Raw genomic sequence first — 17,479 nt, 5'->3', positions numbered from 1 at the left:
TCAAGTGACCTTCGGTGGCTTTTGGGGATCAAGGTGAGTTTTTTAGATCTGGGTTTTTGGATTCATTTCCAATTATTATTATTATTAGTTTTTAATGTTGTTTCAGGCATTCAGTGTAAATTGTGATTATGGTTTCCTTTCTCTAGCTAATTGGTCTAAATTATTGAAAAAAGTTGGTTTTTTTATGCAAATGCATGCTTTCACCACTATCATTCTGACAAACTATGTGAAATTCATGAATTTGATGTGACATTCTGATCTGGTTTTGCAAAATTCAAGTTAGATTTGATGTGAACCTGTTTTTTTTTTTTTTTAAATAAAAGGGATTTTATGGTGACAGAAATGAAGAAAAGGAGTAAAATCATCATTTTCCTTCTACTATGCATGTGCTTTATCCTTTTGAATTTAGGTTTTTAATCTTTTTAGGGTCTAGATTGCCACAAAGTTTACCTCTTAAAAGGCAATGTAGAAATTTCTGGTTCAAGTTTACCTTCGAAAAGTCTGATGTTTTGCCGGCTTTGCTCATTTGTTGGTTTTGAATTGTCTTGTATTCTGACTCTTTTTTGCAGTTGATCTAATACAATTAGTTCAACCTTTTACAGGGAAGAGAAGGCTGAGTCAAAACCAGAACAACCTTTGATCCCATCATCATCTCGGAACCTACCTGATTTTAAGAAATCCATTAAGCTAAAATATGTGAACCTTGGATACCATTACCTAATCACTCATGGAATGTACCTCTTCCTTTCCCCTCTTGTAGTTGTAATTGCTGTGCAGCTCTCAACATTTTCCATCCAGGATCTTTATGATCTTTGGGAACATCTTCAATACAACCTCATTTCTGTTATCATCTGCTCAACCCTTCTTGTTTTCTTGTCAACTCTTTACTTTCTAACCCGCCCTCGTCCTGTTTGCCTTGTCAATTTTTCCTGCTACAAACCAGAAGAATCTCGGAAGTGCACGAAAAGGATCTTCATGGATCAGTCTCAAATGACTGGTTCATTCACAGAGGAGAATCTTCAGTTTCAGCGTAAGATTCTTGAAAGGTCGGGCCTTGGGGATTCAACATATCTTCCAGAGGCAACCCTTAATATACCGCCTAACCCATCAATGCAAGAAGCTAGAAAAGAAGCAGAGGCTGTTATGTTTGGTGCTATTGACGAGCTTTTGGCTAAGACCTCTGTAAAACCCAAAGACATTGGAATTTTGATTGTGAACTGCAGCTTGTTTAATCCAACACCATCACTGTCTGCCATGGTTATCAACCATTAAAAGCTTCGAGGGAATATCCAAAGCTACAATTTGGGAGGAATGGGCTGTAGTGCAGGGTTGATTTCAATAGATCTTGCTAAAAATCTTCTTCAAGTCAATCCCAACTCCTATGTACTGGTTATCAGCATGGAGAACATCACTTTGAACTGGTACTTTGGAAATGATCGCTCAAAACTTGTTTCAAACTGCTTATTCAGGATGGGAGGGCTGCAATACTGCTCTCAAACAAAAGCTCTGACAGAAGAAGATCCAAATACCAATTGGTTCACACTGTTCGCACCCACAAGGGTGCAGATGATAAGTGCTTTGCCTGTGTTACCCAGGAAGAAGACTCCACTGGGAAGGTTGGTGTTACATTGTCCAAGGATCTCATGGCAGTTGCTGGTGATGCTTTAAAGACCAACATCACCACATTGGGGCCTCTGGTTCTTCCAATGTCCGAGCAGCTGCTTTTCTTTGCTACATTGGTTGGAAAGAAGCTTTTCAAAATGAAGGTCAAGCCATACATTCCAGATTTCAAGCTAGCTTTTGAGCATTTCTGCATTCATGCTGGAGGAAGAGCTGTTTTGGATGAACTGGAGAAGAATTTGCAGCTGTCTGAGTGGCACACGGAACCATCAAGAATGACTCTTTACCGATTTGGCAACACCTCTAGCAGTTCTCTTTGGTATGAGTTGGCTTATTCAGAAGCTAAGGGTAGGATTAGAAAGGGGGACAGAACATGGCAAATTGCATTTGGTTCAGGATTCAAGTGTAACAGTGCTGTGTGGAAAGCTTTGAGGACAGTAAATCCAGCAAAGGAGAAAAACCCATGGATGGATGAGATCCATAACTTCCCAGTTGATGTTCCAAGGGTCTCCACCATCTAAATTCCAGAATGACTTCTGGGATCGTGGTGAAACTTTCATGCAATGCTATCTCACTTTAGATATGCATCCCTACTTTTGCATATTAGGATGAGTGATAGACCCGTCATTGCAATGAGGACATCTTGCATTTTGTTATCTAGTTTTATGTTATTTCATAGGTGCTGCTTGAGCGAGGTTATTCATGGTGTAACAAATTTGGGGAACGCATTGGTTCACGGGTGGTATAGGAATATTAGAGCATTTTTTACTCAGATCACTGCATGAGAGGCTTGGCTATGTTTCAAGATCTCATAACATGATTCAGAGATTTGAATTGGGATTGCAAGTTGTAACTAATTTAACTTATCACTGGCATTGTAGAATGCTTCTGATCTTTATGGTTTTTACCACCATCAATTTGCTGCTCGTTTGTACTCACTTCTGTTTTCCTTATAGCAGCTTAAATAACAAATTTTTGGGCAATGATTCATGCTTCTCGGTGGATTGGCTTGGTGGTTGTCCTATTCTGTTAACGTGGCTAGTAATAACAGTGCCCTAAATGGTGCTGCGGCACCTAGCATTAGCAAGCATAGTTGAATAGATGGATAATTTGTAAGGATGTTAATCTTAATTAGAAATACGATTTTTTTACCCGAATAAGAATGAGTATTGCATTACGAAAATGAAAATAGATATGATTTTAAATTTTTATCATATACAAAATAAAAATAAATAATATAATATCTGTTTCATATTTATATTTTACATATATATATATATTTTAGTAAATAGATATTTTGTTAAATGATATAAATTATTATTTTACATTAATTAGAATTGATATATTTTTATTTAAAAATATATATTAATATATATTTATAAAAAAAATTACATAAATATATAAATTAAAAATTAAAAAATAATTTTTTTTTATTTTTTAAAAAAGTTATAAAAATTATCTATATCCATTAATACATGTGAAAATGAAAATAAGAATAAATTTAAAATGCTTATTAAATATAAGTACAAAAAATAACTATAATATAAAATTTAAGAATATAAATGAAAAATATTCTATTCATCTCATATCCTATTCATTGGCATATCTAATAATTTATTTGGACTACGAAATTGGCTGCACCTTATTGGTATAACAAGGCTATGCTTTCCTCATTTTAACTCAACATATCTCCCAAATCCCAAATTCCCAAATCTTCAGCCATCTATTTTTTTTTTTTTTCGTTTTTAATGCTTAACAGAAATCCCAGGAACAGCTAGTGTTTGGACAAGATGAGCTGCAGACAAGATAGTCGACGCAGAAATGAACCATTATACGTAAGGGGAGCACTGTAAACTCTGTGGTCCAAGATAGCCAATAAGTCAATTACTTTGTCAAAGTATAAGAAATTAGCTCCAAATTGGCATAAGCGCCGTCGCTCGGTTCCCACATGCCTTGGACGAGAAATTCTAATTTGATACCCTCACCTTTGGACTCACCACAGCAGCTGGCAGTGCTGCAGTAGACCATGGAACAAGCAATTTAATCGTAAAAATCAAAGAGAAATTTAGGCATGCCATAGTCTATACAATTCCAGATTTTGAAATTTAACAAAAAAAAAAAAAAAAGAGATAAAATGAAAGCAACTCAAGAATACATGCGGATTTCCTGATATTATTTGCTACATCTCAAAATAACGTCTAATCTTACAATGCATCAAAAACCTTCAAGGTAGTCATATATGTTAAACCACACAACAGCCAACATGTCGGTCAATCTGCTAAATAATGCCCAATATCGACAGCATATATCAGAAAAGGAAAAGAAAAGACCAAAAACAAACCCAGTTCAGCAGCTAAAAGAAGATAAGGCCTAAGTTTCAACAAATTATTAAACTCATAAATGCATGACCTAACTATCATAGCAGAAACTCATAAATCCAAGGTTTTAGACTCAAGCTCACGGCAAGGGGATGCAGCTTAGATGGAGACTTGGCAAATCTCTACAAGCAATAATCCATTACGGTCTAGTCCTTGGATGACTTGTTGATGAGTGACTTGTGGATATGAGGGATCACACCACCACCAGCAATGGTTCCCTTGATCAGGGTGTCAAGTTCCTCATCACCACGGATAGCAAGCTGCAAGTGTCTGGGGGTAATACGTTTCACCTTAAGATCTTTGCTTGCATTTCCAGCCAACTCCAACACCTCTGCAGTCAAATATTCCAGGATAGCAGCAGAATAAACGGCAGCAGTAGCTCCTACTCTCCCGTGTGCTGTGGTCCTTGACTTTAGTAGACGGTGGATCCGGCCCACTGGGAACTGCAGGTTGCACATTATACCAAAATTCACAAATGAAGGAAAACATAGCATATGCAACGCCAAGCTCTAGTGATGTCCAAAGTAGTGATTTGCAACCAACAATCGACAAAAGTGATAGTAATCAATCAAAACAAAAAAGTCCATACTCTGGAACAATTGACTAAAAGAGATGCCACTTGCAAGTCCAAAAGATTCAAAATAGATCAAGAGCAACATAGAATAACCATAGCAAGAGCACATGCAATTCTTTTATGTCAAACATAATTGGAGAAACTCTAAAGAGAAAAAAGAACTATAGTAACAATTACACCCACTTGGAACAAGCGAACAATCTCTGACGTGCCCATAGCAATGAAACTTTTTAGTGCCCATTCAATCACTACAGATACACCAGTTATAGCCCGTTGACCCTAAACAACTTTAAACTACTGTAAGTTGTAATTGTTAAACAGATTAAGGCCCCCTTCGGTGATGGTCTAAGTCTCAGAGGCGTTTTAACCCCAATCAGGGCTCCAGTGCAGGGAGAATGAATCTCCACCGCACTGGCCACCATCACTGAACGGGGCCTAAATCAAGATTTAGCTACAGGCCAGAGGACTAAGGTCCATTAATGAACTCGAGACACCTTAGATGCCTCGAAACAAATGTTCACTAAATTGCCAGATATATTACAGACAAATAATAAATAGCAATATCACTTGGCTTTGGCTGCCATCCCTTTATACGACTCCATTGTAATAGAGGGATATATTAAAAAGTACTGTACGTCATCTAATCGCCTGTGCTGAAGTATGAAAAATGCGAAATAACAGTGGGGAACTACGTCATCAACTATAAACCACGGATTTCACAACAATATTAACATTCAAGTACTTAATAAATTAAACACCAAAAAACAATAGCCGGCACTACAAAAAGATCCTATTACAATTATTATGTAGCTATATTAATTCCTTATCTTTTATCAAATCGTCATCAGGTTTTCAAGTACTCAGATAAAGCCCCGCAAGTTTTTAGAGGCTAACATCGTATCCATAATCAAAAGCGTGAAAACCCCAAAAAAGGAAGGATAAGAACAAGGATACGAAAAGGACAAAACAAGACAAAAATCTACCTGAAGACCAGCTCGGGAAGAACGAGATATGGGTTTCTTCTTGTCTTTGTCCTTGTTGGCAGCCGAGGTTTTGCCCATAATCAAACCTTTCGCGCCTTTCCCGGACATCTTTCCCGCCAAATATAAAAACTAACCCGAGATAATACAGATATAAAAAGAGGAAAGAAACAGAGAGAATTTGTATGGGAAACGATGGAACACAAAGTTTGCGATCTCAGAGTTGAAAAACAGAAAGCAGTTTTTTCGAAGTAAGAATACATCAGAACGGAAGGGGTACTTATAGTGGATTCCTTTACTGAAGTAACCCTACTGTTTCTATAAAATTACGATAGACATAAATCTTATTTTATTAATTGTTTTATTTTTATTGATTTATTTCATTTAATTAATGTTTATTTTTTTAATTTAAAAAATGGAAATTTTGAGTAAAAATTTTATATTACAGGGCATTTTTTTTTTTTTTCAAATTAATACAAATATTGAAAAGAATAAGAGGATTTATAGCTTTGAATAACTCTCTTTTGACAAATTGAAAATTGAAACATAGTTATTGTTGCATTTATGATCAAAATATATGTTTTTTAAAATGTTTTAAGCATTTTTTAAAATAAGTGCAAAAGTTTAAAATTATATAATTTGCATTTATATTGAATAAATTAAATTTGAAATTATAAAAATACACTTTGAAATGAAATTAAAAAGATCAATCAACTGCTTTTTGGTTGGCAATTCATGTTTCAAAAGGGAAGGGGGGGGAGGACCATATAATTTTAGATGCTTATATCTTTTACAAAACATTTTGGTCTAGTCTATTTATGTTAAACGCAGCAAGACTTGGAAATTATACAAAAAAAAAATCTAATTTATCTCTGATAAGAAAAACTATCTTGAGGATCTTGGCCAAAAGCGGTTATTGCCTGCAAAGATAAAAGCTCGAAATCATAACCCTTCTTACTCATTCCCTGCTTCTTTCTCTTTGCTCTTGCCCTCTTCTACAATGTGGAAACCCTCAGTCTTGCGTTCTACTGATACCTTCACCTTTCCAACTGGCCCATTTGCTGCAAATGATTCAGTGTCATCATAAGTCAGAGGACCTGTCTGCCATATTCTAATGGTTCCATCCTCGGATCCTGAGGCATATGATTCCCCTCCTGGCGAGAAACGCACACAGTGCACAGGACCATGATGACCCTTGTTGCATGCTGCAAACAAACGGGAAAATATTAGTTACCATAAACAAAAGGAAACAGAAAATGCAAGATCACAAATGATATTTGAATTCAAGCACCAAATCTACTCAACACACTACAGCCACGTATATTTCCTAGAATTGAAGGAATTTAAGAGTAGAATCACATTTCATATTTGAATTCAAGCACTAAATTCAAACACTAATCAGCATTCCATCATCAGGTCCAATTCAATTTATGTTTGAGAACATACCTATCTCATCCCCAGTGTGGAAATCAAAAACACGAACCCACATATCTTCTCCTCCAGCAATGAATTTATTTCCATACTTTGGTTCCAATGAAGCTGATTCAACTGTGCATGGCATGTTGTAGCTCTTTACCAACCCAAAGCTGAAATCAAGGCATAATGCACAGAATATGGTAATCAATAAAAGCAAATAGTCTAGCAAAAAAATCAGACCAATCTGGCTTGAAAGTCAGAACTAACTGGTTTGCATCCCAGAACTTAACCATAGATCCATCTGCAGTTGTGATATATCGACCATCTTGACTCACTTCAGCACTGGTCACAGATGACTTGGTCTCTAGAGTTTGAACTATTTTACCACTCCTTACATCCCATAATCTGAAGAGTCACAAAGAAATTCAGTAAAAGGACAGATAGAGACATAGATGCCATAAAAAACCAAGACAAGCATGAAGACTAGGTTAATAACAGCCTCTTAGGGATACTCCACATAGTCCTATACACTGTAAAAAAATGCCTTAAGTTAATGGTTAGTAAATCAACAAGCACACAATCATCTGGACACCAACAACTCATCCATCAAGTGCCTTTCTACATTCTCCCTCCCTCTGGGATAAACAGGAAATTCAGGGATCTGTATACTTGATCTCAAAACCTCCAAATAAGTGTCATGGAACCAGATATTGAAAAAAAATGAGGTGATCCTATACGGTTTTCACAACAACACAACAACCATCACACATATAATAGGAATCAATAATGGAACCAATATGCTTGCTTGTTACAGAAATTGCATGAAAGAACCTACACACGTGAAGGAAGATGGATACCTGACACCCCCCATATCAGTGCAAGAACTTAATATTGTCTGATCGCTATGCATCCACGCAACAGTTCTGACGGAACCAGGTGATTTGTCCACTTCTCTTGGAGGTGCATCTGGATGATTCAAATCATAAATACGGAGAACTTTCTCAAATCCCCCAGTCAATAGAAGGTGTGTATCCTGCAACCAGATCAGAAAACCTTGAATGAAATGAATAACTAAGAAACAAGAAGTAAAACAAACAGAAACACTAACAATTAGGGGTACTTGGCGAAAAGAAAATAATTAGGGTACAACGAAGCCAACCATTCCAGAACAGAATTTTACTGGTGATGAGCAAAATATCTTTAAAACAAACTTCAACAATTGCTATTTGCAGATAACTAGCTTAAAATATCCTAAATTCCCCCTGGCTCCTGTGACTTTGTATTGGACAAAATTGCACTTATGTCAACTCACAAGTTATTTTTTTATGGTTTCCCATACTAAGATAATAATATCAACCCTTATTGTTTTATCAGTTGAAGAAAGCTAAACACTTGATTCAAGAACCATCATGGTAGTTAGCATCTTGTAATAAATTCCTTATGAGATTAACAAAATAAACAAAAATACTATAATAGCTGTGACAACCACCCATTACAAGTTGAGCATGTCTTCAAAAGTCAAACATGGTTAAAATTTCTTTGTCAAGGCAACCAAAGAAAATAAAGATCAAGAGAAACCATCTAAGGACCAAAATGTTGTATTGCTAGCTTGGATTTAGAAACACACATTACTATTCCCAAGAATTACAAGCGTTTGGCAGAAGCAATCGAAATTACTTTTCAAATATCAATACTGAGGGCCAGTGTAACCTAGAAAGCTGTTCAACAAACACCTAGTTTATCATATAAATATCCTTTTATCAAAAGATTGATGATTCATGAACCCATATAAGCTGTTACACATTTCAAACACCACTTCTTTCTTTCTTTCTTTTTCCCTACCATATTCCACCATATATACACTCCCCTAATTCCCCCACATGAACAGAGTGGAAGCACCAACTTTACCTCAGAAAAAGCACAGGCTCGAACTATATGCTTGTGCTCAAATGAGTGTAATGCATCACCTGTTAGTGCATCCCACACTTTCCTGCACAAAAAGGCATTTCACAGGATATTCAACTTTTTATCGGTGAATAGCTCATCACGAAACAGTAGATGAAACAATAGATACCACCCCAATTACAAGATCTCAACTCAAACTACTGCAGCAGGAGACCAAAGCATGAGAAGTTATCTAGAATGTAGCAAACCTTTATTAAGAGTATCATCTACTTTGGGGTGATAGTGTACATTATTTGAGAATCAGCAAGGCAACAGTATATAGAAATATGTATAGAGCAGCCTCCAGAAAAAGAACGATGCAAAAGGGAAGACTATAGTGACGTTGAGTCTCTCGATGCCGTAAATATATAAACAATTTTCCACAAGCCTCTTGAGGTGTTCCAAGACATTCCATCTTAGATACACAATATGCATAATACACGAAAATAATTAAACAACTTTCACAGGATGACGACACCATACGTGAAAGAAGGAGATCAAGAATGAATCACATACGCAGTAAAGTCAGCAGAACCAGAAGCAGCACGTAAAGCATTTGTATCCAGGCAAACACTCCACACTGCGCCCTTGTGTCCTTCAAACGTTCCTATCCAATCTCCAGTTTCCCCATTCCTCAGCATGGGACTGGAATCTGAACCAGACAAGGAAAGCCCCATTTTATGAGCATGAGATCAATATCAGACTATCCCTCCAGAAAAGTGCATATCTCTAATAGTTCTATGGAGAGTTACTGTCTTAACATTTATAATATACAAATTATTACCACCATTTATATACGTACAAAGGCTTAAATAATGAAATAAAATCAATCAAATACAAACTTAAGCATAAGCATTTTGCACAAGAAAATAATGTTATACCAACTAAATAGAAATTACCTTTGCTAGCACTAATGAGAAAAAAGCCATCTGGAGTAACAGGACTGTAAAAGAGATCCACGACGGGACGTGAATGGCCATGGCAAACAAGTGGGACCGCAATCCTTTTCTTCTCCATTTCTTTTTACTTACAAAACGAAAAAGAAATCCCTTTCTTTTACGATCTCCAAACAAAACAACAAGACAACCTTAAAATAATTACAAATCTACACAAACCCAAAGAATAAAAAAGACAACTTGGGTTTTCTTTTCTGGGTATTCTTTTGGGGATCAGAATGTACAAACAGAGAGAGAGAGAGATTAGTAGTAAAGAGACAGAAAAAGAAATGGCGGTAGTTTAGTACAGGTGGGAAAACGCTTTGATTAGTGGGATTGGGGATTTGACTGCGTGAATCCACACCTCCTAACCCTGGGCTCTGAGCAAGATGATGCGAAAATGTTAGGGAAAAACAAAAAAAAGAAAAAGAAAAAAGAAACTAATGTTTTACAGGAGTCTGGAGTCAGGCACAGAGATACGAAAACCAAAGGGATAGGCGCAAGGACAAACCTGCTATTGATCTCCTCCTTATATATGGAAGGCTGACTTTTCGCATTCTTCCCCCTTTTTTTTTTTTTTAATAAAAGTAAATATTAAAGAGGAAATTGGGTTAGCCCAACAAGATGTTATACGAGCCTAGGCCAACCCAAAAAGGCAAATTTCTTATTGGTTGGCATGTTGATAGGGTCAACTTGATCAAGTTTTGAATGATGTTATAAATTTATTAATTAAATACAAGTTTTGAATGATTTAATAATTTTCAATTATCTCCTTGAGTGATTTTATTTGGATTATTACTAATTCCATGATGTATATGTTATTATTTTTTATTTATATTTTGTTTATAAACTTTTTTATTTTAATTTATTAAAAAATTATTTTTTTCAAACTCGAACAAATTTTTACCCAAATAAAATAAAAGCCCAAAAATTCTCCCCAAAGCCTAACCCATCTACCATGATCGCCAGAAGCCCATGAATTCCGCCAGCCGAACAGATATATATATATATATATATATATAAACCCAAACAAGAACTCCATTTTTATTGGAAATCTAATCAAAAACTTGTTGTCAAAGAAAAGTAGAAACCCCTTCTATTGTATAAAGTCTCTGAATGCGATTGTAGTAGCCAAAAGCAAGAACCTAAGAAACGAAACTCAATGGCGATGGTGGGTATCGAGAGCAAGCAACCGGCACCAGCGGAAGAGATGTGCACCGCCAAGAGCGGCGCCAAGCAAGGGGAAGGCCTCCGGCAATACTATGTCCAACACATCCACGAGCTCCAGCTCAATCTCCGCCAAAAAACTCACAATCTCAATCGCCTTGAAGCCCAACGCAACGAGCTCAATTCTCGAGGTCCTTTAACCCTAATCTTATTTTCTTTAACTCGGTTTATTGTCTTTTTTTTTTTTTTTAGTTTTTGGGTTGGTTGAGATTGTCGATTTGGGGTTAGGGTTTTTGTTGATTTCTTTGGTAAAGTTGTTACTTGGTGCTTTGATCTGTGAGAAAATAGTGATATTTAGCTGAATAGAGGTTAGAGCACAGAAGGATATTGGTTTAGTAGTTTGTCGAGGTTAAGGCGGTGATCACATCTGCTGGTTACTTTGGGAATTGGGTTGTCTTAGTGGATAAAAAATCAGTGAAAAAAGGATTATTGAGCTTAGTGGTTTGATTGACTTTTTTCTAGATCTAAAAGAACTTTTTGGTTGTTGCAATGGAAGTGAATCGGAAATTTTATTATATATTCTAATTCAGCACAACCTGGAAAAGTCTTAACTGAAAGTTAATAGTAGATTATGCAAAAAACTGGTTGAATTTTGAAGGTCCCGATTTTTTCAAGTAAAAAGCGTAGCCAGAAGTAGTCATTTGATATTGTCAATAATTTGTGCATCAATAAATCCATTATCTTTTTCTGTATGGTTGGAAACTATGTGTAGTTTGAAATGTAAAGGTCATATTGGTGATTGTCATTCGTCAATGATTTGTAATAATCTTCTATTTATATTGCCACTTACTTTTTTGGTTATCAGTTTAGTATTCTTTTGAATGGAAGGGGTGGATGGGGTTTATTTTTAACATCATTGCATTTTTACTCGGACAGTGCATCTAATACATCTGATGGTGAATATTGTGCCATTGGTTATGGCTTCTGTTTAGCCTAAACTTGGAAACACACACGTTTGTAGAGCGTTGTTTTTTAGGGAAAAAGGTTTTTGAATATAACTTAATCTCAATTTTTGGTGCTTTCGTGTTCTTAGTCTTTTTTTTTAAGTACTTATTATGTTTATGTATCGAACAGTGAGAATGCTAAGAGAGGAACTGCAGCTGCTTCAGGAGCCTGGATCCTATGTTGGTGAGGTTGTGAAAGTTATGGGTAAAAACAAGGTTTTAGTTAAGGTATTTTATCCTTTTATCCCTACATGGTCCTGAAAGTTATGGGTAAAAACAAGGTTTTAGTTAAGGTATTTTATCCTTTTATCTCTACATAGTCCATTGACTTTACAAATGGGAATAACATCTTGTTACAGATTGAAATTTGGTAACAACATAAGTTATTGAAAACTGTAGATAATTATTTTACTTATTCAGAAATCTGTGGTGTCATTTATGGAGTATTTTTTAATCAGTCTTTTTATTTTGTAATTTCCTCTTCAGGTTCATCCAGAAGGAAAATATGTTGTTGATATTGATAAGAATATTGATATCACAAAAATAACACCATCAACAAGAGTTGCTCTTCGTAATGATAGCTATATTCTCCATCTGGTCTTACCAAGCAAAGTAGATCCCTTGGTTAATCTTATGAAAGTTGAAAAAGTTCCAGATTCTACTTATGATATGATTGGTGGCCTTGACCAACAAATTAAAGAAATAAAAGAGGTTTTCTCTCGCACTTGCTTGATTTGTTCATTTATGGCTTATCACTTTTTGCTTTCACCTTTATCTGTTCTGGTTCTCCATTATTGATCCCTTGTTTGGTTGTGGATTGGTTTAATTCTTTATACCTGCAATGTGGTAAAATTTGCAGGTCATAGAACTTCCAATTAAACATCCTGAATTGTTTGAAAGTCTTGGAATAGCTCAGCCAAAGGTACTATCATGCTACCAAGTCATAGCATTTTGTTGATTTGATTCTCATATGATTACATTGTAAGACTAAATCTTGCTCTCTGTCATAAATTATAGGGTGTCCTGCTGTATGGACCACCGGGTACAGGAAAAACTCTACTGGCTAGAGCTGTGGCCCATCATACTGATTGTACTTTTATCAGGGTTTCTGGTTCTGAATTAGTACAGAAATACATTGGAGAGGGCTCTCGAATGGTTAGAGAACTTTTTGTTATGGCTAGGTTTGTTCTTCTTCCTTGCTTGCTGTCCTTAATTTAAACAAATATATACTAGCAAGGTAAAACTCTTTCTAAATATTGCCAATATATAAATTTGATTTCAAAGCCCTTTTTATTTTTGAGTGTGATGAAGAACCTTTTTTTCTTTTTTAAATGTGGATAATTACTTGTTATCTGGAATTAGTCATTAGCTAGTAGCTTGAAACACAAAGTAGAGCTGCTTCTGCCTGATTATCACCACACTGTTATAGCTTTGCTTTCTATTTCTTATTTTACTTAAGTGGTTCCTTCTTCTGATTATCCAGGGAGCATGCTCCATCAATCATATTTATGGATGAGATAGACAGTATTGGATCTGCCCGAATGGAATCTGGAAGTGGCAATGGTGACAGTGAGGTGCAGAGGACCATGTTGGAGCTTCTCAACCAGCTTGACGGATTTGAAGCATCTAACAAGATCAAGGTATTAATTGCTTCATAGAAATACTAATGTAATTAATTTCGGAGACCATCTTATAGTTTGCATACAATTATTTTTATTACTTAAATTCTTCGGTTCATTGATTAACAGGTTTTGATGGCGACAAATCGGATCGATATCTTGGATCAAGCTCTTCTTAGGCCAGGACGAATTGACAGGAAGATTGAATTTCCAAATCCTAATGAGGAGGTACATGCCATTTAGTGGTCATTGTTTTTTTCCTGCAAGCATTTTAGTACTGTTGTTCATCTTTTTCATGTTAGGGCCATGTAAAGCCCCTCCCTTGTTGCTACCCTGATCTTATATATGTTCAAAGAAAAAAAAAGTATGTATTGAGTTGTATTTGAAGTGAAAATATTGCATTCTCATGAATTCATTTTCTTGATCATGCATCATTGATTGTGTTGTGTGTCAAGGCTGGCATTAGTGCCTATTGAACTTTATTGTGTAGTGACTCTCTCTGGGGCAGAAAGAAAGAATCATTATGTTGTGGTATTTGGTGATTCCTTTCATATATGATTTGTGAATCTTTATTATGCTGTTCCTGTTTTAATGCTGCTGCTACTATCCAATAGAAGCTTCTTCTGTCATTTTAAACTTTGTTATAAAGGCAAAAATTATCAGTGAGGTAGTTGTTCAGGTTCTTTTGCCATTGTGATCAACCCTTTTAGGGTATTATGAAGAACCTGCAGTGGATAGAGGCACGATATAATGGCAGTTTTTGCTGCTAAATTTGTGTACTTGTACCAGAGTTTCTCTGTTTTTAGAAAGCATGCAGCGCTGATGCTACATAGGTACTTTTGTTGTCTATTCAATTATATGCAGTCTCGTCTGGACATCTTGAAAATACATTCTAGAAGAATGAATTTGATGCGGGGGATTGATCTAAAGAAGATTGCAGAGAAGATGAACGGTGCTTCTGGTGCAGAGCTTAAGGTATGTCTGCAGATAATTAATTAAATTGTGACTGGTTTCTGGATAAAGAGAAAGTATTCATTCAATTGGAATATGTGGGCAAGCTGTGAATAGCATCTTTTTTTCTAGATCCCCCCTCTCCCTAACCTCCTAAGCAAAGAGAGGGAGAGAGAGAGATGATTCATTTGAAGATTGTTATGTTTCAAGCTTTGTTAAATTTATGAAATATTTTCTCACACATTTCAGCATTGTATAATGTTATGCTAGAAGCCTTGGATGGTGTTCATAATATCTGCTTTCAACAACAAAAGAAAGAAAGAAAAGATCCTTAGACCTGGTCAGGCTTTTTGACAATAATTGCATTGTTATATATATATATATATATAAAATTTGATTTCTCGTTGTGTCAGCTGAGGTAATTCCTATAACATCTACGAGGCTAATGATGATTATTAACAAATGATACGAACTTATTGAAAATGTTTTCTGTACATAAGTTGGATAATTTAAATGCTACTGTTGGAAGACCATAGTTCTTTGATTTAGACTGTCTTATCAACCAAAACTTAGCCGTGTGTGATTGTGCTTGTTTAACCAACTCCTTTCTTTTTGCAGGCGGTATGTACGGAAGCAGGGATGTTTGCTTTGAGGGAAAGGAGAGTCCATGTAACACAAGAAGATTTTGAGATGGCAGTGGCGAAGGTGATGAAGAAGGAGACTGAGAAAAACATGTCCTTACGGAAGCTGTGGAAGTGATTATGTTTTACTTATTTTACTTGACAAGGCTGTCTTTTATATTTGCAATCCGAGGACCTAAATTTATGAAGAACATGGTTTGTTTCGTAGCCAAAACGATATCAAACCATGCCTGAGGAAATTGTTATTTAACGATAGTACTGTGTAGTAGTATTTTCTGCCACTTGTCATATGCTTTTTGGTCTTACAAATTCCCTGTTTATATTATAGTATAATAAGAAAAGAACAAAAATATTCATTTGCGAATGTACTACTATGTTTGTGCCAACAAAGGGAACAAAGTGTTAAAACCGGTTTTTGACTGACATTATTAATATATCGGTAAATGTCATGATTCAAATCTGTTTTACATATTATATATAAACATATATAAATAAGTTTGTCATGTAAGTATTTTTTTTAAATGACAAATAGGATAATTAGTTTATTACAAATTAAATAATTTTAAATTTATTTAAATATCAAAATTATTTAAATTATAATTAAAAATTAAATTAATTTAAATATATTTTTTTAAAATTAAAAATATTAAATATTAAATTTATTTTTTAATAAATAATTTTAGTTATTTACCAAATAATTTTATTTAAAAATTTATTTAATTATCAAAATTTTTCAAGCATGCTTAAAAATTATAAAGTTTAAGTTTATCTAAATTTTTTACCAATCTTTTTTATCTTAATTTAAAATTTTGTCTTTTTAAAAAAATTTACGTAAGACATTAAAAATTCAAGCAATTTTATATAAGATTTTGAAAATTTAAAAAAATTTCATCTTAAATTTTTAAATAATAAGATTATCAAAAGCATTATATTTATTTGAATTCTAATTATCAAATTTGTAGTTCAAATAAATGCAAAAATTTTAATATTATCTTTATCACTTATTATATCCATTTTAAATTTTAAAAAATTAATTTAAAATTTATCTATTTAATCTTAATTGCCACTAAATAATTCTTTTACAAATTTAAAACTACAAATGTAATGTGTTATACATCAATTTTATATTTTTTTAGTAATTTTTTTTCGAAGTATATTATATTACTATTGCTTTTTTTTTTGTTTATAACCTTTTTTCAAAATATATTTTATTGTTATTAAAGTTTTATTCTTATGAAAAATAATATTTTTTTCATTTTTTTTTCACATGTTTTCTAACATTTTTCATATTTTGCATTATAATTTAGTCAAAATTACTAAAGGGAAAGTATGTTAATATTTCTCTTATTATTTAATTTATTATTCAATAATATATATTTTTATTTTTTTAAGAAAGGTATAATTTTTTTTATTTGATATAATCTTACAAGTATATAAATATTATTGTAAACAAAAATATTCAAACGAAAAACACAAATTTTTTCTTACTGTTTTTAGAAAGTTTTTTTTTAATAACAAGTCAATATATATAAATTTTATATATGTTATGAGTTTTAAAATTTTGAATATAATTTGAAAAGAAACTAATTTACATATACATATTTATATTAAATAAATAAAATTATTTCGTGTGCATCCATGAGTTATAACCTAGTTTAAATTATAATTCAATATTTAATGTGATATTTAAATTTTAAATTTGTTAATTAAGGGATTGTTTGTTTTTATTTCCATTTTTTGTTTTTTGTTTTTATTTTTAGCGTTTTTAAAAATTGAAAACAAAAACAAGTTTAAGAAGTTGTTTTTGTTTTCTGTTTTTAAAAACCAAAAACAAAGTTTTGGAAATTGTTAAAAACAAAAAATAGTGTTTTCAAATTTTTGAAAATAATTTGGCATTGTTACCGCACGGATATTGTTTACAAAAATTATAATTGAACCGCTACACGATGTTATAATTATTATATTAATAAAATAATATTTTTATTATATAAATAATATAAATAAATATTGTTATATTTATTATATTAATAATATTATATAACAATATATTATTCATATAATATATTATTTATTAATAAATGCACGAATATTGTTTACAAACATTATAATTAAATCGCTACAGTGACATTATAATTATTATATTAATAAAATAATATTTTTATTATATAAATATTATATTAATAAATAATATTAATAAATATTGTTATATTTATTATATTAATAATATTATATAATAATATAATATTCATA

The 17,479-nt window shown here is 33.4% G+C and overlaps 3 protein-coding genes and 2 pseudogenes across 8 annotated transcripts; 3 read left to right on the top strand and 2 right to left on the bottom strand.

Annotated features, from left to right (window-relative positions):
• Positions 1–617: 617 nt before the first annotated feature.
• Positions 618–2,392, top strand: LOC111299069 (3-ketoacyl-CoA synthase 11 pseudogene; annotated as a pseudogene). The gene has a single exon (XR_016329673.1). The product of XR_016329673.1 is annotated as a 3-ketoacyl-CoA synthase 11 pseudogene (transcript).
• LOC149513640 (3-ketoacyl-CoA synthase 11 pseudogene) lies at positions 733–2,614 on the top strand (annotated as a pseudogene). Its single transcript, XR_016329674.1, has one exon. The product of XR_016329674.1 is annotated as a 3-ketoacyl-CoA synthase 11 pseudogene (transcript).
• Positions 2,615–3,755: 1,141 nt separating this feature from the next.
• On the bottom strand, positions 3,756–5,805 carry LOC111299070 (putative histone H2A variant 3). Its single transcript, XM_022894009.2, has 2 exons — positions 5,556–5,805; positions 3,756–4,441 (listed from the first exon to the last, which is right to left on the bottom strand). The coding sequence occupies exons 1-2, from the start codon at positions 5,661–5,663 to the stop codon at positions 4,145–4,147; spliced, it is 405 nt and encodes a 134-aa protein (XP_022749744.1). The 5' UTR covers positions 5,664–5,805; the 3' UTR covers positions 3,756–4,144.
• A 439-nt stretch (positions 5,806–6,244) lies between these two features.
• LOC111299068 (uncharacterized) lies at positions 6,245–10,348 on the bottom strand. Its single transcript, XM_022894006.2, has 7 exons — positions 9,812–10,348; positions 9,429–9,564; positions 8,877–8,958; positions 7,826–8,001; positions 7,236–7,373; positions 6,999–7,138; positions 6,245–6,757 (listed from the first exon to the last, which is right to left on the bottom strand). The coding sequence occupies exons 1-7, from the start codon at positions 9,927–9,929 to the stop codon at positions 6,507–6,509; spliced, it is 1,041 nt and encodes a 346-aa protein (XP_022749741.1). The 5' UTR covers positions 9,930–10,348; the 3' UTR covers positions 6,245–6,506.
• A 531-nt stretch (positions 10,349–10,879) lies between these two features.
• On the top strand, positions 10,880–15,593 carry LOC111299067 (26S proteasome regulatory subunit 8 homolog A). 4 transcript variants are annotated; one of them, XR_016329672.1, is made up of 9 exons: positions 10,880–11,205; positions 12,149–12,246; positions 12,505–12,729; positions 12,878–12,940; positions 13,036–13,199; positions 13,502–13,658; positions 13,767–13,865; positions 14,471–14,612; positions 15,207–15,593. XR_016329672.1 is itself a non-coding variant. In XM_022894001.2 (9 exons), exons 1-9 carry the CDS (start codon positions 11,010–11,012, stop codon positions 15,345–15,347), a joined length of 1,254 nt encoding a protein of 417 aa, XP_022749736.2. In that variant the 5' UTR covers positions 10,883–11,009; the 3' UTR covers positions 15,348–15,593. The 4 variants fall into 4 exon arrangements, 3 of the variants coding, with proteins under 3 accessions (XP_022749738.2, XP_022749736.2, XP_022749739.1); XM_022894001.2 differs by having other exon boundaries at positions 10,883–11,205; positions 14,502–14,612; XM_022894004.2 differs by lacking the exon at positions 10,880–11,205 and adding an exon at positions 11,951–12,058 and having other exon boundaries at positions 14,502–14,612.
• Positions 15,594–17,479: the final 1,886 nt, after the last annotated feature.

This window comes from Durio zibethinus, chromosome 18 (assembly GCF_047325235.1).
Source record: "Durio zibethinus cultivar Kanyao isolate XHJ-2024 chromosome 18, ASM4732523v1, whole genome shotgun sequence".
In the NCBI taxonomy this organism is placed as follows: Eukaryota; Viridiplantae; Streptophyta; class Magnoliopsida; order Malvales; family Malvaceae; genus Durio; species Durio zibethinus.
The sequence above is the reverse complement of the archived record's forward strand: the minus strand, read 5'-3'. Positions and strand labels throughout refer to the sequence as shown.